General features: G+C 35.1%; 1 protein-coding gene across 1 annotated transcript in view; it reads right to left on the reverse strand.

Annotated features, from left to right (window-relative positions):
- The window catches only part of TUBGCP3 (tubulin gamma complex associated protein 3), a 134,845-nt gene extending 107,945 nt beyond the window's left edge, over positions 1-26,900 (reverse strand). The window contains exons 1-2 of the mRNA XM_031958732.1: positions 26,492-26,900; positions 7,954-8,061 (exon numbers count right to left, since the gene is read on the reverse strand). Of these exons, the coding sequence (XP_031814592.1) occupies positions 7,954-8,061; positions 26,492-26,567 (184 nt within the window). The 5' untranslated portion in view covers positions 26,568-26,900. The remainder of the gene's footprint in view (positions 1-7,953; positions 8,062-26,491) is intronic.
- Between the last annotated feature and the right edge of the window lie 215 nt (positions 26,901-27,115).

The following is a 27,115-nucleotide window of genomic DNA, read 5'->3' on the forward strand; positions in this document are numbered from 1 at the left end:
TAAGAGCAGAAAACAAACTTCCCTTTAAATCATACTATTTTATAAATCCTGAAAACTTACAGATCCCCAGAACTAGCTCTGAAAAAAGCTACACAAAAAAACTTAAAATTAAGATAGTGTCCTTCCTCTCCATCCTAGGAGCAGAACTCAACTTTAGCGTAAAGCCTAAAAGTCAAGAAAAAGGCTAGAGAAATGAGCAAACAATACCAGCAGACAAAACAAACACACAAACAAAAAACCCCTGATAAAGTTACTATGATCATAGGGAAGAACAAAACACAAATTAAGAAGAGACAACAAAATCAAAACTGCTACATCCACAGCCTCAAAAGATAATAAAAGGTAGAGGAAAAATTCAGAAAAGAAATGAAAGTGGTGCAAGAAAATCATGAAAATAAAGTCAGTTTGTTAAAGGGGACACACACACACACACACACACACACACAAATATTGAAGAGAATAACATCTTAAAAACCAAAGTAGGCCAAATATTAAAAAAGGCACAAAAATCTACTAGAGAACTCCTTAAAGAAGAGAATTGGCCAAATGGAGAAAAAATTAGCAAAGCTCACCAAAGAAAGCAATTCCTTAAAAAATTAGAATTGAGCAAGTGGAAGCTAATGACTCCTTGAGACATCAAGATAAAAAACAAAACAAAATAAAATCCAAAAAATGAAAAAATAGGAAAAAAAAAAGCGAAATATCTTATTGGAAAAACAACTCACCTAAAAAACATATCAAGAAAAAATAATTTTAAAATTATTGGACTATCTAAATGGCATTATTTAAAACAACAACAAAAACAAAACAAACTAAAACCATCTAGACATCATCTTTCAAGAAATTATCAAGGCAATAAGATATCACCTATATGATAAGGTGATAGTCTATAACCACAGGATAAAATAGATATTGAAAGACTCCAACCAGAGACTTACATGAACTGATGCTGAGTGAAATGAGTAGGACCAGGAGATCATTATATACTTCAACAACAATACTATATGATGACCAGTTCTGATGGACCTGGCCATCCTCAGCAACGAGATCAACCAAATCATTTCTAATGGAGCAGTAATGAACTGAACCAGCTACGCCCAGAGAAAGAACTCTGGGAGATGACTAAAAACCATTACATTGAATTCCCAATCCCTATATTTATGCCCACCTGCATTTTTGATTTCTTTCACAAGCTAATTGTACAATATTTCAGAGTCTGATTCTTTTTATACAGCAAAATAATGTTTTGGTCATGTATACTTATTGTGTATCTAATTTATATTTTAATGTATTTAACATCTACTGGTCATCCTGCCATCTAGGGGAGGGGATGGGGGGGGTAAGAGGTGAAAAATTGGAACAAGAGGTTTGGCAATTGTTAATGCTGTAAAGTTACCCATGCATATAACCTGTAAATAAAAGGCTATTAAATAAAAAATAAAATAAAATAAAAAAAAGAAAAAGAAAAAGAAAGACTCCAACCTTCTGGGTCACAGCTGCTTGCTGCCACTATCACTATTCTGGTGATCCAAAATTCTTTTGTTAGTTCTAGTATCTTTTCCCTCCTTCATATCACATCTGTGTTGCCTCCAGAATAACTGTGTCTCATCTATATATACTTTAAACAATCTGGATATTTTTTACATCTTTGTTCTCTTAAGTACCATTCCTACTCATCCCATTATGCATATCTGGAACTGTGAGATTAAGGTAGAAGAATGGTAGTTCTACCATCCTTGAAATGATAAAAAGCCATATTTACAGATTCCCCCCCCCCATTTTTCGGGGGGGGGGGGGGCTGTCCTATCTTCATCTTTAAATGCCAGTGAGATGAGTTTTATTAAGTGATCTGCTGCCAAGCTTTAAATACTTTTTTAAAAATCCTAAGTTTTCATCCCCTTTATATACTGCTCTTTATCATCCTTTTAAGATTTTAATGAAAAAAATTATATAATAAAAATGTTTAACATGGGCGCCAAATCATTCTGCTTGGCAAATAAGTAAAATGTGTCCTTACTAAGGCATTTTCTGGGCTTCTTGTTTTAGCAATAGATTTACATTGGTTAAACTTTCATATAATGACATAGTGCTGCTATTGTCCTTGTCCAGTTTCCATTTTTCCTTCTAATTTTATGTTTAAGTACTTAAGGATTGAGTTCTTTTTTCTACCTAATAGGTGCTAAATTAATAAAAATTAACTTGATTAGGGGATAGTGCGGGACAAGGCAATCGGTGTTAAGTGACTGGGCCAAGGTCACACAAGTAATAAAGCTGAATTTGAATGTGGGTTTTCCTGACTTTAGGTTGATGCTTTATCTAACACTGTGCTACCAACATGTCCCCATTAATTTAAAATTTTAAACCATCTACCTCACATTCTAACTCAGGATTTTAGTGTTGGTTTTAGTTTGTTGTTTTTTTTTTAAACTTTATAGCTATATTATCTTGTAAAATGAAGTAACAGATATAAGACCAAACCCCCCCCCCCCAATAAGATATGTAATCAAAGGCTTTGAATAAGCAGTTTTCAAAAGAATGGCAAACTATTAATTATATAAATGTTCCTAATCACTAATAATAAGAGAAATGTAATCAAAACAACCCTGAGGATTTAACTCACACATAGCAAATAGAAATGACAAAAGAAGTGAACAATCAATGCTAGAGAAATTTGTGAAAAGGTAAAATATAGGAATGCATTTCTGATGGACTTGCTAGTCAAAACTTTAAAAAGCAATCTGGAAACAACCTTTTGACTTAGAGTTCTGCTGCTAATACATAACACAAGGAAGTTATTAATAAAAAGCAATTCTCTATATATCTACCAAAATACTGATAGCAACACCTTTTGTGATAACTAAGAATGAAAAACATTGCAGATAGAGGCTCACATATTAATAAATTGGTAAATAACTCATGGTATATAATAATCGTATGTGTGTGTAATAGAATATTTCATGGTATACAGTATATTTAATAGACTATTTCAATGCTAAAAGAAACAAAAATATGTATAGACAGAAGAATTGGAAGATTTAAAGGAGTTGATACAAAATGAAATAAGCAAAGTCAAGATAGCAAAATACATAGTCTCTACCCTAAGATGTAAATAGAAAGCACCAAAAAACAACTGAAAAAGAAAGCTACAAAATTACAAAAAGCAATCATGGTCTCATAGACTATACATGAGAATACATCCCACACACACATCTTTACAGAGCTGGAGAGATCTATGGGAATGGAATACTGCACTTATTATTAGACTTTTTTTTTCCATTATATTAATCAATTATGCTTATTTTCTTCTTTGTCTTTTTTTTTCTTTAAAAAAGTCTTTGAAAATCTAAAAAAAATTTACATGACCTGATGTTGAGTGAAATGAACAGAACCAAGGGAACACTGTACACCATAACAGCAACACTGTGTAGATGATCAATTTTGATAAATTTTGCTCTTCTCAGCCACACAATGATCTAAGTCCCAAAAGACTCATGATGAAAAATGCTACCCATATCCAGAGAAAGACCTATGTAGTCTGAATGCAGACCAAAGCATAACTATTCTTATTTTGTTGTTGTTGTAGATGTATAATCTATGTACAATTGACTGCCATCTTGGGGAGGGGGGAAAGGAGAAAAAAATGGAAATCAAAATCTTAGGAAAGTCAGTATCAAAAACTAATAAATTTTTTTAATTAAAAAATTAAATTAAGGGGGAGAAGAGTGAAAGAATAAAGTCTTTGTTACATAGGATGGCCCCCTTGAAGGAGAGGTATATGAATTAATTAGGTAATATAAAAACAAAAGATAAAATGTTTTTAAGCAAATGAAGATTTGGCCATAATACCAATACAAAGAAGAATAACAGTAATAAAGTACAGTGGCAAAAGAGAGAAAGTAGTATGTACAAGAAATGTTGCAAAAGTAAAATCCATAGAACTTGGCAATAGTTTAGACATGGAGGAGAGGAAAATGAGAATGTAGAATCCAGGATGTAAATAGGTTATATGCTTGGATGCCTGGGATGGTGGTAATGCCCTTAACAATGATAGGCAAGTTAAGAAGAGAAGAAGGTTTGGGAAAAATGATATTCCAGTTCAATGTTCAAGAGGCAGTTGGAGATGCAAGACTTCTAGAAGTAAAGAATTAGGTAAAGATGGATATGTAGATGTTAGAATCATCTGCATAAAGATGGTAACTGAATCCCGAGGCGCTAATAAGATCATCAAGCAAAATAATATATAGAGAGAAAAAGACCAAAGTCAGAGTCTTGGGGAACACCTCAGCTATGTTAGCAGGAGCAACCTAAATGAAGATCCAGCAAAGAAGACTGAGGAGTGGTCATACAAGAAGATCCTAATACAAAGTATTAAAGAGTTTGACTAAAAAAAATATTAGCTTTATGGTTTAGTGTAAAGAACTCTAGGTTTAGTATCTTACTAATAATATAACCAAGAACAATTAAAATGACCTCTCTGAACGTCAGTTTCCTCTTCTATAAAAAGATCATGCTTCAACTACTTATTTAACAAGGTTAGGAAAAAAGAAAGTACTTTAAAGACCTTTAAATCAGTATATACATAAAGCTACTATTATTTTAGTCTTTCAAATCCACAGATAAAAAGCCAAATGCCTTATTTAATGGAGGTGAAGCTAAAACTGCACCATTTACGTAAGGTAAACAAAAAGTACCAAAACTGACTTAAAAACTCTTAAACTAGAAAGTTAATTTTTAATTAAATCGGCTTTCCCTATCATTTTTATCTCTTTACTACGCAAAACAAAAAATATTAAGAAAATGGTAGTTTATGTCTCCTGCTACTGGCCATATTCCTAAAGCATAAAACAGTAATTACGTATTGTCAGTTACAACAGTAAAAGACTAACAACAATGCACAAAACAGGTAATGTATTTGTTGTGTGGCCAGAATATTAAATGCTAAATAGGAAAAATATTAAACTGTGTTGGTATTCTTAAAATGTTATTAACTTACTATTCAGAGTAATCTAAAATTGTTAAGAAGTTTTGGGATGAAGAAGAAAGTAAAAACATACTTTCTATTGCATTTAATTCTTTCAAACAATTTTCTTTCTTTTCAAAAAAAAATGCACACTTGTAATCTTACTGGTATAGAGAACGTCTGCTAAGGAAACTGATTCAAGTAAGAAAATTTACAAAATTTTCAAGTCTTACATAGTTGCCTGAGGATAGGTAAGAGATTAAAATATCTTGCCCAGAGTCACTGAACCAGTATGTGGAAGAGGGAGGGGCAAGACTTGAAATTATGTCTTCCCAACTTTCAGACTCATTCTCTATATATTATGTCATAAAGTTTATTTCTTGACATTTATATTAATACCAAATAATAATAACTACAAAATATGAGAAAGTAACATTTTGCTCATTATGATTTTGTGTGAATTCCCTCCAGCAACAAAGATTACCACCACCTATTAATTAGATGTATCCTAGGGACTTGAAGTTAAATGACCTGATCAGAATCATATGTGCCTCAAAGATGGACATTCTTTATGATTGCAACCCAAGTATTTTCTATCAATTAACTACATATGTCAAATACTAATATCTGACAGGTTGTCATGTAGAGAAGATTTACTCTATGTTATACTTGTTATGGGGAAGCAGATTGAACATAAAAACTTAATCACTCAAGCTGTCCAAGGAAAGAGGCTATCTCCTTAAATTCTGAGTTCTTCCTCACACAATATAGACGGTTTCTAATTCAGAATTAGGTAAAGGAAAGTCCAAATACATATTTCAATTGATAGATTTTATTCATAAGACTAACCAAATAAAAACCCCAAAAATATGAGAATAAAAAGACATATAGTGGCAGCTAGATAACTTCTCTTTCCATAAAGTTAAGCTTGATATTAGTCCAATTTTTATCTCAGCTGTGCTCCAACATGTATTATACTGCATGAGCCATAAAGTCCTGGAATATAATTTTTTTAAGGATACTAGTTGCTCACAATTATCTTGCGTAATACTGAGATGCTCAATACGTCATTTTTCTGAATTGCTATCTGAAGAAGAGAGGAGATTACAATGCCTTTTTAATGCTTATATCACCAGATCTAGAAGGAATAATCCATCCTTACTAGACACAAAACAGAACAAAGACTTAATGTTTATTGCTTTAGCTTGGTCCTTCACAAATATCATCAAAACTGTGAGTCATAGCTCGTGTTTTGTAAATTCATAACAAAGTGCAGTCAGTTTTCAAGCTTTCATACGTCCCCAGAGTTGCACTACACACCTGGACTGAGGAATCATTTATTTATGGAGAAATTTGCTACTGATCAAGTGGCTAATGGTTCCAATTCAATTCACTAGCACAACAGCTGAACATTAAAGAGATTTGTCATCAAGAATCACACTCTCACTAAATTTTTTCACAATACTGCAGTATTGGTATAAAGGCCCATAGTGGTAATTCACATAATTAGTATGAAAATTTACAATTAATATGGAGAATGGTGTGCTCTGGAGTGCTCCTCATGGAGGAAACTCACTTCTTTCTCTTAAATCAAGGCTGCTAATATCAGGTACAGCAGCTATTGCTGCTCCTGGGGGGATGGAGAGGAGACAGGATAGGACACTGAAAGGACAATATTCTTGGTAGCCATATTCTCCTAAAGCCCAATTAAATTAGAATCAAATAAAATTTAAGTCCTTTATGGAAACCATACATTTGGTTAAAGAGGAAAAATACAGAACATTACTTTTCTTTTACAAGTATTCCAATAATAATACACTCTACTCATTAACATGAATTATATAAGATAGCAATGTATTTATTATCTGTAGTTCTTATATCAGAGTAAACTGATACTATGCAATTAAACATGCAAGTAAACTGCAAGTAAAATTTCCATGGATAACTCAATATAAATCAAAAGAAATACATTAAGAATCAAGTTTTTCCAAGTTTTTCATTGCTTTTCCATTTTTATAACTAAATGGAAGGCAGGTAGGTGGCACAGTAGATAGAGTGATTCCTAGAATCAAGGAGACCTAGATTCAAGTCCACGCTCAGGTATTTAGTGGTTGTGTTGCTCTGAGTAAGTCTTTTAATCTCTGGATGACTCAGTTTCTGCAACTATAAAATGAGGGTATTAATAGCACCTATTTTCTAGAGTGATGTGAGGCTCAAATGATATAATATTTATAAAGTGCTCAGCACAATACCTAGCACATAATAGGCATTTAATAATTACTTGTTTCCTTCTTGTCTCTTAGCAATCATTTACTATTTAATTATCTAGAATCCTTTTAGACTTAATTTTTCCCCTTATTTGGTTAACTCTTCAACCAGAATTCACTAAAAGTTTCATTTATAATAGTAGATGGAAGCGTTAACTTCTATCCTTAGTACATTCACTGGCATTAATGTTAGGTTTACTTCTAAATAAGAAGAATGATGCACCCCTGGAAGAGGTCATTTGGTATTTTATATTACTTGGAATATCATGGCAGCAACACATTTCATACAGGTCTTAAGATATTTAAAAAATAAATGTTTAGTTTTTAAGTTTATCTTATATTTAAAATTACCTACCTTATGTTATCAAAAATAGTAACAACTAAAAAGAAGCATCTCATGTTAGTTTAATTATAAATAATTGCCTGGATTACTTTTATTTTCGACAAAATTTGTAAATTTTTAGGGGGGGAAGGAGAAAAAGTAATCAGGGTTAAGTTACTTGTCCAGGGTCATACTGCTAGTAAGTGTGTAATGTTGGATCTGAACTCAGATCCTTTTGACTCCAAGACTAGTGCTCTATCCACTGTTTCACCTGGCTGTTCTAACAAGATTTATAATTAAAATTTACTTGGGAAGACTGATTACTAATACATGAAAAAAGTATATTTATTCCTTTAGAAGCATCTGGTAATCTGGTCATGACAAAAACTAATAAAAATACATACGTTCTTTCTTGATTTTTTCAGCCACTAGAAATTCATCTCTTTCGACTGTTGGGGCAAAGTTGCTACCAATAACTCGAACTGCATATTGAAACTGCTGGGCTGCATCAGCTGAAAGAGAAAAAAAAAGATATATAGATACACACACACACACACACACGTTTGTGTGTATGTGTGTAAGTAAATATTAATCAATTTGAAGAAAATTAAAAGGCTCCTGAATAGAAACAATTTTCCCTTATCAAGTTAGTTTTGACTTAATGTATCTAAGTAAAAATCATGAAATCAGTAGCCTAAAAATTTTAGGTAATTGTCTATGTTAGAGAATAGAAATATGTCCCATTATGATATGTAAATAGGTTTGGCTTACATTTAGATACAGTTGTTACAGTGGGATTATATTTTAAATCCAAGATTAGACCCAAAAGACAGCACAGGATTATGAGGCAAGAATCACATAGGCAAAATTATGCTTCAAAAACTCTTAAATTTACTATATCATAGAATGTTTAAAAGACAGTAATATGAAAGACTAGAAAGACAAAAAAGGACCAGACTAAGAAGATCTTTAAATAACAACAGGTAAAAGGGAACCACTGGGGCAATGGTGTTACATGATACAACTTACTACTCTATAAGAAAATCAATATGTTGTTGTTATTTGTCCTTCATTCTCAAAGAAGACCATGACATCGGAAACATGATACCATGACATGCAAGTGAAATAAATTTAAATGAGAATGTATGGTACAAAGTCACTTTCTTCTCTGGAGTTATTTGGGTCCAGTAGCCAGATGTAAATAAGGAAAATTGATGATGATCCCAGATGCAGTGGAAGATTGTGGCCTTTTTAAACTAAAGTCTTTAACATATCTCAGTTCAACTAAGGCAACCATGCCAGATTAGATTAGGGACAAATTTGAGTCTGGAAGTCTAAATACAAAGTTACCCTAGACTTCTGGATCACATAATCAAAATGATGGAGGACTATTTTCTCCAACATGCACTATCTCTGTAACTTTTACAGTTAAAAAGTCATAAGCAATGAAACATGTTATCTGTTTCTATCTAGAACACCAAGAATTCTAAACAGGATAACAATTCAACAAACTCACAAAAAAGAAGACAAATCCCTAACCTCTCTATTATCATCATTTATCTTCCTACCATGTTACAGCAGCAGGGCTTCCCACCCCAAAAGAACTCAACTCTATTCTCTACTTCTCCCAGTGCCATGGTAAACCAAGGCAGAAGTTTGCTCTGGTCAGCAGCACAGTAGCATTCTGTGAAATAAAAAGAATTGAGTCAGAGAGATGAGGAACAGAAACAAATGGAATAGTTTAATTTTCTTGGTGGATTCGGTTTTCTGGGGAGTCTCAGGGGCAGCCTTCTTTTCAGAAGAGTAATGACCACCAGGATAGCCAGGCGTTAAAAGTTCAAATTCTTTATTGTCTCCTTCAAAATCTTGTCTCCTTGCCTAGGGCTTCAGCTAGCTTTCTTAGAAGCCTTCCGGAGTCTTGGTTTCAGTGGAGAAGCCAGGGAAGAGAGCCTGCTACCACAGGGTGTGAGATGGGATGAATGCATCTGAGTACAAGGGCTTGTGCTTCAGCCTCCAGTCTGCTTATCTTCTCCAAGCCTCTCAGTCCCCGAGGAAAGCCACCAAGAGGTTGACTGAAGGTGGAAATAAATCTCTTTCCTTGGTTCTGAGAGCTTGAGCTCCCACCTGTCTTCTCTGCCCTCTGAATGAATCTAGCTGAGGCTCTCAGCTTATATGTTCTACACTGAGTATAAACCAATCATTATATCACTAGGAAACTATTATTTGTTGTAAGATTAAATCAATCATACTGAATTTAGAGAACTATTAAACATCATGCTAAACTAGATAACCATTGTCTCATCAATTCCACTTAGTACCTTGTAAGAATACTTGTTTCAAGTTCAGAGTTCTGGCTCATAACAGAATAGGATGATATATCTGTGTGAGGCTATTAGCGGCATTCCACTAAACTTAAGAGAACAACACTGGCATATGTGCAGGGCCAGTTTGGGCCCCTTAGAAATCACCTGAGGAAAAGATTAAGACCTACGTGCAATCTGAAGTGGCTTTAAGATCCTACCTAAGGAAACCACTCAGAGTCAGAAAGTGAGAAATAAAGAATATGAGGGGGAAAAAAAGTCTCAAATTATCAAAGATCCCAAGAGGAAGGAAATTTAATTTAAGATCTTGAACAGAAGCACAAAAACAAATAGGAAACATTAACAAGAGAAGGAATTATGGCCTCCAAATTAGCTGAATAAATTAAAACATCTACAAAAAAATATTGCAGAACAAAAGAAAATTAATCAACACCTGATGATATAGAGAGGACCTTGTGGATGCCAGAGATCACAAAACCACAGCAGGATATTCCTGAATGGTTTAAAAGAAAAGAACTATAAAAGCAGAATTTATGGCCTAAATGTAAAAACTAGAATTCACCATAGCAAATTTCACCTAAAAAACAAGACAGAATAATTGATTGGGAATGCAAATCATCAAGAAGATGAGAAGCAAAAACCAATAATATTGAAAGAAAACATGATGTCTATAAAATCAAAACAGATTGATCTTTGAAGACGGAATACTCAGAATGTGAGGATTATCTATAGGTCTAGAAAAACAAAAACTGAAAGACATAATGTAAGAAATAATAGTAGCAAAAAGGGAATCAGAGTTCCCAGGGGCAAATGACAACCAGAAGAATGGGAGAACATGAACCTAAAGAAGTGAATTCATGATATGGAGGGGAAGGAGGAGGAAGAGAATGACCATGAGAAGAACAAAGGTTAAAAATGCACTACACAGAGTACAAAAATCCATTCCATGGAGCAATAGCCTTTCTCATCGACAGGAACTGGTGTTTCTAAGGAACAACAGAATAAGGTGGCCTGCAGGCAAGATATACAGGGCAATAACACAGTAACTGTTAAGAAGGAACCCAGTTTTTTTTTTTTTTTTTTAATGAAGTTTCTGGAAAAGATGAAGCAAAATTTTTTTTTTTAATTTTAAAATTTTTTTTTTACAAATTAGTGCTGGAAGGAAAAGAATAAAAAGGAAATAAAAGTCATGGAAGAAAAAATTCAAAGGAAGTTAACAGCTTGACACAAGATATAAAAATTTACCCAAACCACAAACTACTTGAAAATTAGAATGGACCAAACAGAAGCCAATGACACTGTGTAATTAGCTGAGATTAACTGAGTGAAAACCCTCTCATGGGAATATGACCTGACTTGAGACTTTTGCAATAACAAGTTGAACTATAGCTAAAAAGCCACAGGTGTTCGATTGTCTTGAATGAACATTCCCTTTCTCGAGAGAGAGTAATAAATCCCTTTTTGCTTTTTCTTACTCTGAAAGTCTCTGATTGTTTCTGTGGTTGCTACTGTCCCACACAGTTTGGGAGCTTGTTCTGGGATATTTCCTGTTCATGAGAGGTCTCTCCTGTATTGAATCCTTGGGCAGGCAGGCAGGCGCCCTCCAGAGAGTCCTCCGGTGGTCCTTGGACTCGGCTCAGGAACTCCCACTCTGATTAGGTAAACTCCCAGAGAGAGACACTCAGAGAAAGCAAAAAGATAAGTGGGTTAGCAAAGATAGAGAATTAATCTGGCCCAGGAGATGTCAGCTGACAAAAGTTTGAAATCAACCAGGTAAGTTATGCACATCCCAGATGAGCAAGAACTGATTAGGCAGGGAGAGACTTTTATTGATAAGAGAATTTTCCTCTGCCAAGTAACTGATGAGATGGTGAGTCTGGGTAACTGGGATTGGGATTGGGATTGGGAGAATTTAGGCAGTTAAAGTCTCTAAAAGACTCCTATTTCCCTTTTACATTGGGAAAATCCTAGGCAATTCGAGTCTATAAGGATTCTCTTATTTTCTTTTGATAAAATCAGATGATACTATGAACCTTGGGAAAGGAAAGTAGCTGGCTCTAAACCTATCCAGGGTCCTTGGGAAGATAGCTCTTTAGGAAGAATTGGGATGAAGTACCAAAATGTATAGAAAAATTCTGTTGTTTTGTTTAGGCAGGTGTCCCACTGGGAGAAACTTCAGAGGGGGGAAAAAAGTCCTCTCTGGGATTTTCAAAGTTTCTTTAGGTTTGTAAACTCTATCCTGGCTAAGATGGTGTCCCTGGCTGGCTTGAATTCTTCTAAGGTTTGTATTGGTGCCCCAATATCTCTCCCCCACCCCCATTTCTGGCATGGAGGGTGAGGTCATAAACCAATAGCCAGACACCGGAGTCAAAATTTCTTCCACTCTCTTCCCCTAGGGTCCTAAAGTCCACCAAGTTTTTTTTAAAGCCTGATGAACTGACTTGAAAGGGCAGTTTTCTGCCACCTTAAATTTTGGAGCTGTGTATGTATTTAAATTGGAATTCTGAGTCTGAAATTGTATGAGATAATAACTATTAACTAATGCATAGTAAAATTATGAAGTTGATTATTCTGGTATGGAAATTTTTAGAAATATTGTGTTCATTGATATTGAAGTATTATTACTAGAAATTTAAATCTGTATTTGATTTTATTTTAAGTTAGAAATTTTGGTTCTCTGATAACTTACCTAAAGAGGTCACATGTTTGTATCTCCTATATAGATGAAATATATTTAAGCTACTATGTTGCTTGGTAAATTGTATATTGGGCAATTTGTAAAAATTTATTTAAACTGTGTTTTAACATTTTGCCAGCCCAGCTGGATAGGTGGTATAAATTTTGTGAAATATGGTCCAAAATTATTTAGTTATTACCTATATTCTGAATTTTAAGGATTGTTTTGCTTTCTCCCTTCAACAAAGAAGTAAAAACAAGAAAATTTGTCACATGGGCTATGTGTAATTGCAAAACAAATTGTATCTGAAAGGTGTGTGATATGTCTAAAGCTAAATAAGAAGGTATTGAAGAGGTGTCCTTCTGGAGAGGCAGAGCCTGGCTCCAAAATATTTAGATTAGATTTTAATGAAATCGTACCAGTGGAGAAACTGAGATATAAGTTCTTTAATGTGAAATTGGTATATTCTAGATCTGTGAGTTTTAGTTAATTGTATTGAGTCGTTTAAAGCTGTTCCCATTGTTTAGGGAGATTCTAAGAACAGTGGTTTATGTCTTTGTCCCTTTGAACATGATTAATACCTCAACATATTTTGATATGGATTGGTTATTGAGCATCTTAAAAAAAAATGATTTGTATAATGTTGAACTTAAAACCCATCTACTTAGATCTGAAGATAAGCTGTGAATTTTGTAGGATGAATCTCTTACATAAGTAAGGTATAGTCAATACTTATTTAGGATATGAGATTTTTTTTTTTTGGCTGAGGCAATTAGGGTTAGTGACTTGCCCAGGGTCACACAGCTAAGAGTGTTAAGTGTTTGAGTCCAAATTTGAACTCGGGTCCTCCTGACTTCAGAGCTGGTGCCCTATCCACTGAGCCACTATAATTTGGGATAACCAAATTATAGCTGTCCCAGGATATGAGATTCTTAAAGACCTAAATTCACCTGAAGTTTTGATTAATGAGACTTGCTATCTGAGATAAAAATCTCTTGAGACTGTAGCTGATATTATTTGGAGTTTTGAATTCAGATATGATTGTCTGATGGATCATCAAGCCAGTAATCCACCATCTGAGAGGAATATGCCACAAGCTACTCATAGGAATTTGATCTTTTATTGTAACAACAAATGGAGCTTAGTATCTGGGCACAAGTTGGGAGGACAATCTTGGCCTCCACTTAAAGTGTGATCCTTCTGACTCAGTTTCCCAATGATATTCCTTTGAATAAAAAACTGTCTGATTATTCCTGAGTCTGGCTATAAGGTGGAATCATTAAACTAAGCTAAGAATGCTTTATCTTTTCATATATGTTCTTGTAGACTGAGGCCTGAAGGACCAGTTTTTGATTATAATCATGTACCTGCTTTTTCTTCTTATAGCAAATTTCAATAATCAGGGAAAGTATTCAGTAGATGTAAAATCTTGCAGTTTCCTATCCGAAAATATGTGATCATTATATCCTAAATAAGCACTTGCCCTCATTATCTATTTGTTGCATATTATGCACATATGTTTCTTTTAGTATTTTTGTTGTTGCCGATTTTCATGACTGATAAGCATTTTTATAACTAACTTACGCTAATTACTGGGGACACAAATGGTTGGGGTGATAGATGGCCTCAGATGAGAGCTGAGGTACAGAACCTCAATTTGTATGCTGAATAAGCTCATTAGACTCCAGGCCATGGTAGAAATAATTAGTAACAAGATGATACAGGTATTGGATTGTTATAGATTTGCAAGAGCATATAGTTAGCAAGGAAAGGGCTTTTATAAGTTTCTTGGTGGAACTCACAATTTCACAAGAGAAAGGGAATACACCATAGAGCTGGGGCACACTCTTAGCTGACAGGCTAAATCCTGAACAGGGTTTAGCACCATAAAAGAGTTAGCTGCAGGGAGAAGTAAGGTAGGGCAAAGCAGGGTAGGGAAATGCATAGTGGAGTTAGGAAAGATACCATGTGGTACAGGGAAGGGAAAAGAAACCACAAGGCTGGATGCTGTGGTGGGCTGACTGAGAGGAGGATGCAGCCATGGGATTGCCCAGAAATAGGTTTTACAGGGAAAATTTAATCTCAGGGACATGACTGGGATTTCCACAAAAGAAAGACTGAGCAACATGGAGAAAGAAGTCTAATTAGGAAAAACATGGATCCCAATATAGAAAAAGGACAAACCAGGTCCAGAGGAATTGGAGACTGAGAACAAGATGGTTGAGGAAATATATCCAAGAATGGTGTGAGATATTCAAACTGTAATAAAGAGGAGAGATCGTGTAGTATTAACTGAGTGAAGACTCTCTCATGGGCATATGGCCTTAAGTTGAGTTACAGCTAAAAAGCTGCAGGTGTTTCCAGATTAATTAATTAATTCCAGGTTAATTTTCCAATTAATTGCTGCGGGTGTTCAATTGTCTTGAATGAACATTCCCCCATTAATAAGGGGGAATAGGTGTCTGTTCTATTTAATCTTATGTTTTGCAATTTATGCTCTGCACTCCTTTTACTAACAAACATCTTGTCAGATAAGAAATGGCCTTTCTCCCCAGATCATTAATAAACGTCTTTGTGTTTTTCTTACTCTGAGAGTCTCTATTTTTATGGTCACTACTGTCCCACACAACACCATGAGACAAGAAATTAAAGACTGAAAAAATATAAGACATTTTAGAGCAGAAATAACTGACCCAGCAAACAGACTAAAGAGAACACATTTTGAAGTCATTGGAGTACATAAATGCCATAAAAAAAAATAAAAAAAAATCACAGGCATAAGATCTTGAAAAATCTTAAAAAAAAATTACCCATACCTCCTAAAACCAGGTGACAAAATGGACATAGCCAATGAGGAGATTTGTTTTGCTTGATTTGTACATGTTTGTAATAAGGGTTTTGTTTTTCTTTCCATCTCATCTGAGACAAAATTAGAGAAAGAGGCAAAGAAGATGGATTTTTGCTGATTTTTAAATTAAATATATTTATTTCTAAAAAGAAATTACATTTAAAACTCTTGCTTCATATATGTTTCCAATATTTGGGTTCAAAAAAATAATCTAAATTTTAATAGCATTAGGACTTGCAATTAAACTTGAAAAGCTTTTACAGACTTTACAAAGAGAAATGATTAAAGAAAAATTGCATGACGTCTAAATGATATTTTATAGTTTCTTTTTGTTTTTAATCTATTTTTTTCTTCCTAGCTTCTTCTCCTTCCTACAAAAAGCCACAGAAATACAGGACAGTCACACTGGGGAAACTATGTCAAAAAAGAATGTGGCCAATTTGAGAGTCAAGAGCCCACCATGGAAATTTGAGGATCTTGGAACCCAGCTCAAGATAGAAGTACAATAGAGCAGACACCACTGGTAAAAAGAACCCACTCCCAAGCACAGTCCTATATATGAGCAAATTGGTAGCAATTTGTCAAAATTATCTGGAATAGCAAAATTAAGTGAGCAGAAAAGCACAGGAAAAGTAATGATATGTGCTTGAGCCTCATATACCCCAATGTGCAGGCTTCTTAACTATTAATACTTAATGAATGAAACTGAAGATAATAAATTCTAGACCTTCCAATAATATGGAAGACATCATCTCTACCCTGCAAATACAGCATTCAAATCCCTAAACACTGTTACCTTATCTACAGATACAAACTAAGGAAGCCTGAGCTTTGCCACCAATCCTGAAACTAAACCCTTAGGAAGTCTTCAACAACTCTGCAATTGATCTTTTGTTTATATTGATTCTCCCAATTTAGAGTGCAAACCCTTTGAGAGCAAAGATAGTTTCACTTTTTCCATGTATATCCTAAGTACATAGCACAGTACTTTGTCTATAGTTTATTAATAAGTATTTCTTAATAATTCATCTAACCTGAAATGCTTGTAAAGGTGAATATCATATGACATATTCATTCTCTCCCTCTCACCCCACCCTTTCTATTTCCCACCCTTCCTCCCTCCTTCTCTGTCATAATCTCTCTCTCATATCCTTATATCCATTTCACTCAATCAATCAAACAGCATGAGGAAAGCTAGAGGTGGAAAGTAACATATTTATGGGGGCAATAATAAAACTATGTAAGATGAAGGATTTCTGCTAGGAAATAATGAAAGTATTAACAAGCAATAATTGTACATATTAATTAATTTAATATATTAGTGGTTGTTAATATTATATAATTAATGTTTGTAAAAATTATTAAAAAATTATAAAAAAATAAATAAATTGAAATTATTGATTACTTTTCTTAAATAGATAAATGGGATAAGATTACATAAGGTTTTTGAAACCAAAAGGTCTGGTTTAACTAATTGAGCACCACTGAAGATTTTTTAAGTGAGTATTATGAAAGCAAGTGCTTTTAGAAATCAAATCTAAAAGTTAACATAGAAGGGACTATACCAGGGAAGACTATTACAATAGTCCAGACAGATCAAAAAGAAAAACTTAAATTTGATGTAAAGAAAAACTTCCTGTCAATTAGAATGAATCAATCAACAAGCATTTATTAAGCACTTGTTATTATTATGTAAAGCACACTGCTAAACTCTGATGACAATAAGACAAAAGCACTAATTCTATTTTCAAGGACCATATTAGACTATATGGGAGACACTATCCATATAACCAACTACAAATAAATATATATAGTATAAATAAAAACTTATGTTGCTGTGTAATCTCAAAAGGGAGTGAGCACTGAAGAGAGGAGACTGGGAAAGGCCACCTACAAAAGATGGGATTTGAGATGCGTCTTAAGGAAAGCCAGGGAAGCTAGCTTTGAAAATAAGAGAGGAGCACATTACAGGTATGGGGACAGTCTGGTGATAAGACATAGGTTTTTTTTGTTTTGTTTTGTTTTGATATGGCCAATGAAGGTATTTATTTTGCTTAACTATAATATTTATTAGAAAAGTTTTGAGTTTTTCCTCCCCAAAGTTTGAGGGGTAAGTGGCAAAGAAAATAGATTTTGGTTCATTGAAAAAAAAATTTTTTTTAATGAAAAAAGTCCCCACACATTTCAAAATATTTATACTTTCCTTTCTGTAAGATCAAAAAACTGAGAATAAAGATGTCCATCAAATGAGGAATGGCTAAACAAGCTGTGAATGCAAAGGAATGTTACTGTGCTGTAAGAAAATAATATTAACAATACACTAAAGTATGAGAAGTTCTTTGCAAAGATCTAATGCAAAGGAAAGCAAAACCAGTAATATATACAATTAATTACTATAGAAACATAAAGGAAAAGAGCAGCAATAAAATGATTGAAACAATGCTATGAAATCATAATGAACACATTTGACCTCAGAGATATGAAAAGATTACTTTGCACTTCTTTGAGGGTATGAGGGAGCTTTGAGCTAAGGGTTGGTGTGAAGAGGAAAGACTGCATGGAATTTTGCATGTGACACGTTCAATCTGTTCATTTTGCTGAACTCTCTTTTGCTCCCTTTTAAAAAAAATTCTTTGTTATAAAGGATGGATCTCCAGGAGATGAGAAAGAATACCCTGAAAAATGTAGTTGATGTAAAAACAAAATATAGCAATAAAAATTCAAAAAAACAAAAAAAAACTTTTTTGACATGAATTTGCTTTTTTAAAAAAATGTCTTACTTATGCCATACAAGATTATGCTTAATTTTTCCAGTCTTTAGATTATCCCTAGCATTTTTACATAATTCTCTAGGTCTCAGTCAAAAAACAGGCTTTTTGGTTTGGGATTCTGGGGTTTTTTTTGGTTGTTTTTGTTTTTGCCATATTTAGTTAAATGACAAAACAAGTCTTTTGCTTCACATCATTTTACTCCAGTTTCCAGAATTCTGTGGTTCTTTTGGGGAAAAATACAATGATCATTATGAAAGGTGAAATATCAAAGCAATGCATTTTGTTTTCTTTTACAGTTTTTTTTTTCCTTCTTGATCTGACTTTTCTTGTGCAGCAAGATAACTATATAAATATGTATACATATATTGGATTTATCATATATTTCAACATATTTAACATGTATTGGTTTACCTGTCTTCTAGGGGAGGGAATAGAAGGAAGGAGGGGAAAATCTGGAACACAAGGTTTTGCAAGGATCAATGTTGAAAAATTGCCCATTTGGGTTCATGATCCAGACATAAAGAATGATATTATAAACAAATTAGAAGAACATAGGATAGTTTACCTCTCAGATCTGTGGAAGAAGGAATTTGTGACCAAAAAAGAACTAGAGATCATTAATGATCACAAAATAGATAATTTTTATTATATTAATTTTAAAAGTTTTTGTACAAACAAAACTAATGCAGATAAGATTAGAAAAGAAGCAATAACCTGGGGAAACATTTTAACATTCAAAGGTTCTGATAAAAGCCTCATTTCAAAAATATATAGAGAATTGACTCAAATTTGTAATAGTTCAAGCCATTCTCCAATTGATAAATGGTCAAAGGATATGAACAGCCAATTTTCAGATGATGAAAATGAAACTATTTGTAATTATATGAAAAGGTGCTCCAAATCACTATTGATCAGAGAAATGCAAATTAAGACAACTCTGAGATACCACTACACACCTGTCAGATTGGCTAAAATGACAGGAAACAATAATGACCAATGTTGGAAGGGATGTGGGAAAACTGGGACACTGATACATTGTTGGTGTTGGTGGTGAACGGATCCAACCATTATGAAGAGCTATGGAACTATGCTCCAAAAGTTATCAAACTGTGCAATACCCTTTGATCCAGTTTTTCTACTGAGATTATATCCCAAATAAATCTTAAAAGAGGAAAAGGGACCCACATGTACAAAATGTTTGGGGCAGCCTATTTTGTAGTGGCAAGAAACTGGAAACTGATTCTCACTGGAAACCATTCTCACTCTCTTTCTTGTTGTTTGCTTGCATTTTATTGCAGAGAAGAAGGTATCTTCATAGCGGGAAAGAGTCCTGGCAGGCAGCAGATTCCTTGGCAAGGCATAATCCTGCTTCAAACTTCTGCAAAGATTTGGGGTTCAGAGTTATCTCTTATTGGTAGTCTGGGGCTAGGGCTTCCATAGATTCCTTCAATTGAGATTCCTTCAATGTTTGTCAATGCCCCCAGGCATAGATTTCCAGTAGAAAAGCGTACTTATCTTGGGAATTTCAAGCCACCCAACAGGAATACCAGGCCCACATCTCCAAATGAATAAAATCATTTTGAAGGCTTTTTCCCCAGTCTTGGGAATTTCCTGAAGGGGATCCAGGCCACCCTCAAAAGATCGATGGAGGGTAGTTTGACCAAGATCTCCAACTGAATGAAGCCACTTAACTTGTCTGAGAAAATATGCTTTCCCAAAAGAGGGCCTGAGACGCCAATCTCCCCTTTTTTACAGATTAAAGAGAACACAGTTTCAGAATTCACCCCCATCAGTTAGATCATCAGGCAGCTGTAATACAAAACAATTATATTTCTCACAGCCTAAAGCAATAACCAGATGCATACAAATGATGGGAATGAGCTTAAGGGGACCTTCCAGAGTCAGTATTTTCAGAGAACAATAACTAATCTTATCTATAGAGGCACTTCACAGGTATGATGCTTAAGTAAGCAAAAGAACAAAAAGACAGGGTCACTCTATGGTCATGCTTGTCACTTTGATTTAGTGTGTGAGGCTAAGTTCAGGTTCTCATGAGAAACTTACAAGGTCCTCTTGGGTTCAGCATTAGGATTTAGCCTAGCAATTAAGGGCATGCCCCAAACTCATGAGGTATTCCCTTTCTTCTGAGTAATTGTGAGTTCCATTAAGGAACTTGTCTTTTCATCATTAAGAAAACCTTCTTTTGCCAATTATATGCTCTCCCACTCTATTTCATATTTACCATTCCTGGTACCTACTGTGTCCATTTCTTTTGTCTATAACTTCTTCTGCACCAAAGAGAATGGCCATCATGAATTTTTCACATGACCAAACCCCAATAGTTGGTACTCTCATTTGGTGCCTATAACCACATCATTTACTACATCAGCCACATTATTCATTTATTAAACAGTTGTTGAAAATATTGAGTGCTTTAGTCTCTTTTCAACCTACTTGCCTTCTCAAGCCATATTCTAAATATTGCCTAACAGAGTACCTAGTATACTGATCATTCATTCATCCATTCAGAAAGTATTAAAAACCTACTCTGTACAAAGCGCTACACTAGATACTGGTGATATCAAATCAAAAGCTATCCATATCATTTATTTGTTGAATGAATTACCACTAGTAGACACAAAATGTTCTCTTTATCTTATCACTACAGAGTCCTATCTCACTGAATGCCTTCCCCCAAATAACCAGAAAAGTCATTGTGATTCTACATCTTCCCAAAAGAGAGGCTATTTGTACATTTGAAAATGTAAAGGAGTTAGAAAAATTAAGCTAGTGTCTCAGTTTCCTTAACTATCAAATAAGAATACCCTAAGTTTTCTTTCTTAGTTTCACAATGTCAATGTAAGAATAAAATGAGCTAAGGGATATGCAGTCAACACGGTAATATTTAGGCTCTTTGGGGATACTGAAATTTTTTAATTGGCTAAACTGCACCTCCTGTGCTAAAAAGCTACTTTATGGCCATTGAGTACTTCAGAGTGGCATTCAGAAGCTATTGAAAACAAAACAGCCTATCTATTTGCTAAACAATTGAAGAGCTTTCCTTAGAAATCAAAGCATACTTTTACCATCTTCCTGTTTGCCAACATGATTTCATTGATTCAATCAATGAACAAGGGCATTATCAAAAACATAAATATAACAGAAAAGAAATGATCTAATGTACAGTCCTGTCAAATTTGTTACTGCGCTATTTTTAATGTTGTTTGTACTAGTAACTCTATCCAAAGTCAAATATTAAAGAGGATTTGGAAAAAACTATGGTGCCTTGTTTCAGAAATGCCATCAAAGATTTGTGGGCTTTGGTATTACCTCACAAAAACATATTGAAGCACAGATTATTTCAGTTCAACTCAACAAACATTTATTAAACATCTATGGTGAATAAGGCAGATTTGAATTGAGAATAAAAAGGGGAAAATCAAAATAGCCTTTGACCTCAAGGAGCTTACATAATACTGGGAATATAAAAACATGTACAAAAATGAATAAACACAAGATAAGAAAAAACAAAGAGAACTAAGAAATGAGTGAGAGAGGAGAACCAGAAGACTTCTCATAGATGGCATCTGGGCTGAGCTTTGAAGAAAGACAAGATTTCAAGCAGGTGTCAGAATGCCAACTTCAGGGAATACTTAGTAGGCCAGGGGGAATTGCAGAGATGTGAGATGGATCATATCACAAGTGGCAGAACTCACATAGGAAACCAGGGTCTCTCTAGATCCAATTCCATTGCACCACACTGCCTCTGGTAGTAGCATTTTTAGATACAATTTATTTAAATCCTGGTTAAAATGTTTATCTAGTTAAACTTTTTGAATGGCATGTAACAAATACTTGATATCATTTTTTTCACAACAGTGCCCTTTGTGAGGATCTGCTTTTGATGAAATAACAAAGAGCTTCTTACTTCTTCTTAAAGTATATTTTTAAACTACTTTGGCATACCTATGAACTTTCTGGGATATGTGTGACATACAGTTCAGGAATTCATATGAAGTAAGATGGAAAAGGTGAAAGACAGCTTACTTGTAGAAGGTTTTAAATAACAGACTACAGAATTGATTCTTTATCCCAGAAGTTACAAGTTGCATTAGAGATTCTTTTGAGCATGAAAGTGGCATAGTCTGATCTGTATGTTAAGAATAATAATTTGATAGAATCATTAAGAGATAAGAATCTTAAGAGATAGAATCAAAATTTGATAAGGGATTGGTTACTGAGAAACAAAAGGGAGAAAGCTATCAAGGATGATTCCAAGGTAGTAAATCTGTACAAAGAAAAGAATGATGGTGTCCTATCCCCTCCCCCCCCCAAAAAAAAAGGAAGCTGGAGATAATGGATTGAAATGCAGAATAAATGATAGCAAAAGATGATGTTCTTTTTGGACATTATAAGTTTAAGATGTCAATGGTTCGATGCCAAAAAAACACTGACAGTGCTAAGAGTTCAAGAAAGAGATTTGAGCTAGATTATAGATTTGGGGATCATTTTCAGATGAGATAATATTTATACTCATATAGCCTGATGAACTTGACAATGGAATAAAAAGCCCAAAAGCCCTCAGGGATACCCATACATGGATAAGAAATAGATGACCCTGCAAAAGAAATTGAGATGGGAAAAAAAAAGAAAGAAAGAAAAGAAATTGAGATGGTTAAAAAAAGCAGTATCACAAAAGCCAAATCATAAGTGATTATTCTGAATGATGCTGATAAATAAAATCATAATAATAGTTACATTTTCTAGAAGAAAATAAGGAGAACTTTCATCATTCTATTAATTAATTTTTCATAATAGCAAACTATATTTCACTATCGAAGAGGTTAAAAAAGTTACAGATACTTGTTTAGTCTTCCTTTAAAATAAAGAGGCAAATGACCCAAAGAAAGTGATAGGAATGTTTCAAAAAACTAAGCTCCAAAGCCTTAGAACCTTTTTAATACCCTTTCAGTACTATTTGGATATACCATATCATAAAAACTCGTATTCATTATGTCTCTAAATCATCATGAAAAAGTTAAATTGCATACTGTGCTTAATGCAAGAAAATATTTTTAAAAGATTTTCATTTAGGATGTTAAATATTTAAGATTCTAGCATTTCAAAGGCTATCATTTACTCTTTGAAAAACAGGGCTAACTAGAACTCAAGCACAATTCCATATATAGTGCAGGATTTACTATGTGAGGGTACACAAAAATGCGCGTATATGTCTACAGTGTCTACAAAGCTCCTTAGTCTAGAGTTTGAGGCTCTCCAAAATCTGTCCCCCAAACTACCTTTCTATATAACTATATAACTATAACTAATCTACTGTTTCCCAGCATGTCTTGAGCTTTTCCACCTCCAAACCTTCATTCATATTATTTCTTCCCCTGTAAGTTATCTTCCATCTCATTCAATCATATTTCATGTTTCAAAATAAGATCAATTTCCCCCTTCCATTTACCATGAAGGCATCCTAATCCATTTGAGTCCAATTTTTTTTCATCTCTTATAAAAGAGTCTGTATATTACTTTGGAAATTAATCACAAGCTTTCTTTTAAAATGAACTCTTCTCTCTAATATTGTTATTCATGTATTTATGCTTTATCTAGCCAGTCTACCTGAGGAGAGGAAGTCCATCTTACATTTTTTGGGCCTGCAACACTAAAGCATAATTATTTACACACTGCAGAAACTGAACTATACAAAGTCACAAAATACTGTTGGGAGATACCACTATATATATATATATATATATATTAACACATATATTTATACATACATATGTTTAAGTATATATGTATTGTATGTATGTCTGTATACACATACATATATGAACTGCTAGATGGCAGAAAATATTACAGGTTGACTTTATCCCTATATATCACGCATATCCCAGAAAGTTCATAGGTATGCCAAAGTAGTTTAAAAATACACTTTAAAAAGAAGTTAGAAGCTCTTTTTATTCCATCAAAAGCAGATCCTCATAAAGAGCACTGTTATGAAAAAGATATCAAGTATTTGTTACATACCACTCAAAAAGTCTAACTAGATAAACATTTTAACCAGGATTTAAATAAATTGTATCTAAAAATGCTATGAAACATATACACCAGAGGCAGTGTGGTGCAATGGAATTGGATGTAGAGAGGCCCTGGTCTCCTATGTCAGTTCTGGCACTTGTGATGTGAGTCATCTCTGCAAAATTCTGTCTCTATTTGTAAAGTCAAGGGGTTGGACTCAATTTCTAGGGTCATTCTAGCTTTAAACCTATGATCCTGTGAATATTTTAAACAAAATGTTGCAACTGATCATTTCTATTTTTCCTTCTGCAGAATGGAACAACAAATATTATTTAAAATTACTAGCATATAGAAACATAAATTTACACATAAGCATATCACCTCACTTAGCCTCAATTATCCACAACACAGCAAAAAACCTGAGTAAGACTTCTAAGCAACAAAATTAAAAGACAAACCTTATCTCTGGTTCATATCTGAGCCTCTAAGGCTCTTATTCAGGGCCTATTTATTCGAAATTAAAACAGTTCTAACAAATTTAGCTAATTTTGTCAGATCACAGATTAAAAGCAATAAATTAGGTTAACAAGTAATAAATTAGCAGAAATCCTGAAGGTACATACTGCAAATAGTGAAAAGTGGACAATGATGATACAGAAGGAAGCAAAAAACACTATGAAAAATTTAAGTTTGTGCAGAAAAGCCCAATAAAGTGTTAAATTTGAAGTTTAACATGAATTCCAACTAAACCATTTAGTTTAGACTAGGAACAAATTAAACTTAGTAAACCTGTTCATTTGAAAAATGGGATTGTTAATAATATCTGCACAACCTACCTCAAAAAAATGGATGAGTTTAAATGAAGCAATTATGTAAAGTGATTCTGAAACCCATAAAGGTTTGGGTATTATTGTTAGGGGCAAAGGGCCCAGCATCCTTCCTCGGCCCCAAAGAATACTGCATTAATTATCATAATGATGATTTAAGTCACTAAGAACAGATTTAATTTTGTTCAGCATATTTCTTTTAAGAAGGCAGGGATGCTTGTGCCACATTTTGAAGAGATCAGCAAAAATGGTTAATTTTTTAAAAAGTTATTAGTTTTAAGTGTGAAAAACAATTTATTTCAATATTTCCAAGGATAAGATTTCATTAATGCAGGTAATCCTTCTGTGATGATAGATCCCAAGATCACAAGAATCTGCACATTTATTATTTATCTATAATATTTATAATATCTATATATATCTATAATATTTATAATATAAGATTATTTATCTTATAAATTGCTTCTGGCAAAAAAAAATTCTCTGCACATAAACAATCTTATAAATTGCTTCTGGCAAAAAAAAAAAAAATTCTCCTCTGCACATAAATAATCTTATAAATTGCTTCTGGCAAAAAAAAAAATTCTCCTCTGCACATAAATAATTTTATAAATTGCTTCTGGCAAAAAAAAAAAAAAAAATTCTCCACCTGGTAGCTAAGCTGGGAACATAATGAAATTTAACTAGCTTTGTCTTATAATTTTCATCACTGGATCTATAATCAAAATCTTTCCAGAAAATTAGGGAAGAGAGATGGTTTCTTTAGGTTTGTTTAATACCGTAGCTATATGGTTTTTGGCTTCACGTTTATGACTGTGATGGTTAAAATAATTCAGGGGCCACAGCCACATATGACAGGAAATTCCAGGCATTTCCATTACTAATTCATCCTCTCGTTATTTATAAAGTCCCTCACGCAGAGGTCCAACTACTGAACCAGTTCAGTTTTACCTACGGGCAAACCTTCAGCTCTCTTCCACAACGTGACCATGTTTTGGTCACGGGTGGCTGTCCCGTAGAAGCCACTCCTGCGCAGCTGTGGGAACTCACCCCTCCAACCCCACCCACCAAGTTTCCCAGAGAACCGAACAAGTCTGCCCTCCCCTCCTCATTACGTGACCTCCCCACCCCCACCTTCAAAAAGGGGGATAAATTCTCTGCCCGCCCCACTTTTACCCCCGGCCGACAAGAGAACGGCCCGGAGCGAGCGCAGAGCGCAGTGAGACGGCCTTCCTCGGGAGGCCCCCTCCCTCGGCCCCCGCCCCACGCCGGCTCCAGCTGAGGCAGAGATAGCTAGGGCTGCCGGGCGCGCCCGCCTCTCCGCTAGCTCGGGGGCCCCCGACCCCTGCGGCAGGGGCCCGGGGGGGGAGAGGCGTGAAAGGCGCCTCCCTCCTCCGGGCGCGCGCGTCCCGCTCACCTCAGGCACGCGCTTCCCTCCCCCCCTCCCCCCCCGCTCCCGCGCCGTTACCTTCGCTCTTGCCCAGAATCCGGCAGCACAGGTTCTGCAGCAGCACATTCGGGGACTTCTGATCCGGAGTCGCCATCCTGGCGCGGGGCTGGCGGGGGCGAGAAGAGGTGGAAGCGCGCGCCCACGGGGGTGGGGGGAGAGAGGACCGCCACCACCGCTCTCCCCCCCGCCCTCTCCTCCTTCACCTGACTCCTGTCCCTTCTTCTCCCCTGGCGCGCAGCTGTACCTCTAGCCGCCGTGCTTGCCCTCACACCCGGCCGGTCTGCTCGCCTTTCCCCCTGCCCACCCACGCGGGTCTAAGGCACCCTCCGCTGCCGGCCGCTCGCCTAATGGTTAGGGACAGCGCGTAACCGCGGCGCCATTTTAACAGTACCCGCCGAAACTACCGGCAATCCCCACAATGCTTAGCTCCCTCACGCCGCGCCCCCCTCCCCCCAGGCGCCGTGGGTGCAACTGCCTAAAGCCTCCCTCTCCCGCTTTCTCACATCCTCCCCCTGGCTCCTCCAACCGGGGTAAAGGTTCCGTCTCTTCAGCTTGTTCCCCTCACAAATTAAACAGAAAAAGACGAGGGGCGGAGCTCTTCTCTCTCTTAGCTGCGGCTTCTGCTGGATGTAGTCCTTTTCT

Source organism: Sarcophilus harrisii, chromosome 3, assembly GCF_902635505.1.
Source record: "Sarcophilus harrisii chromosome 3, mSarHar1.11, whole genome shotgun sequence".
Taxonomy (NCBI): domain Eukaryota; kingdom Metazoa; phylum Chordata; class Mammalia; order Dasyuromorphia; family Dasyuridae; genus Sarcophilus; species Sarcophilus harrisii.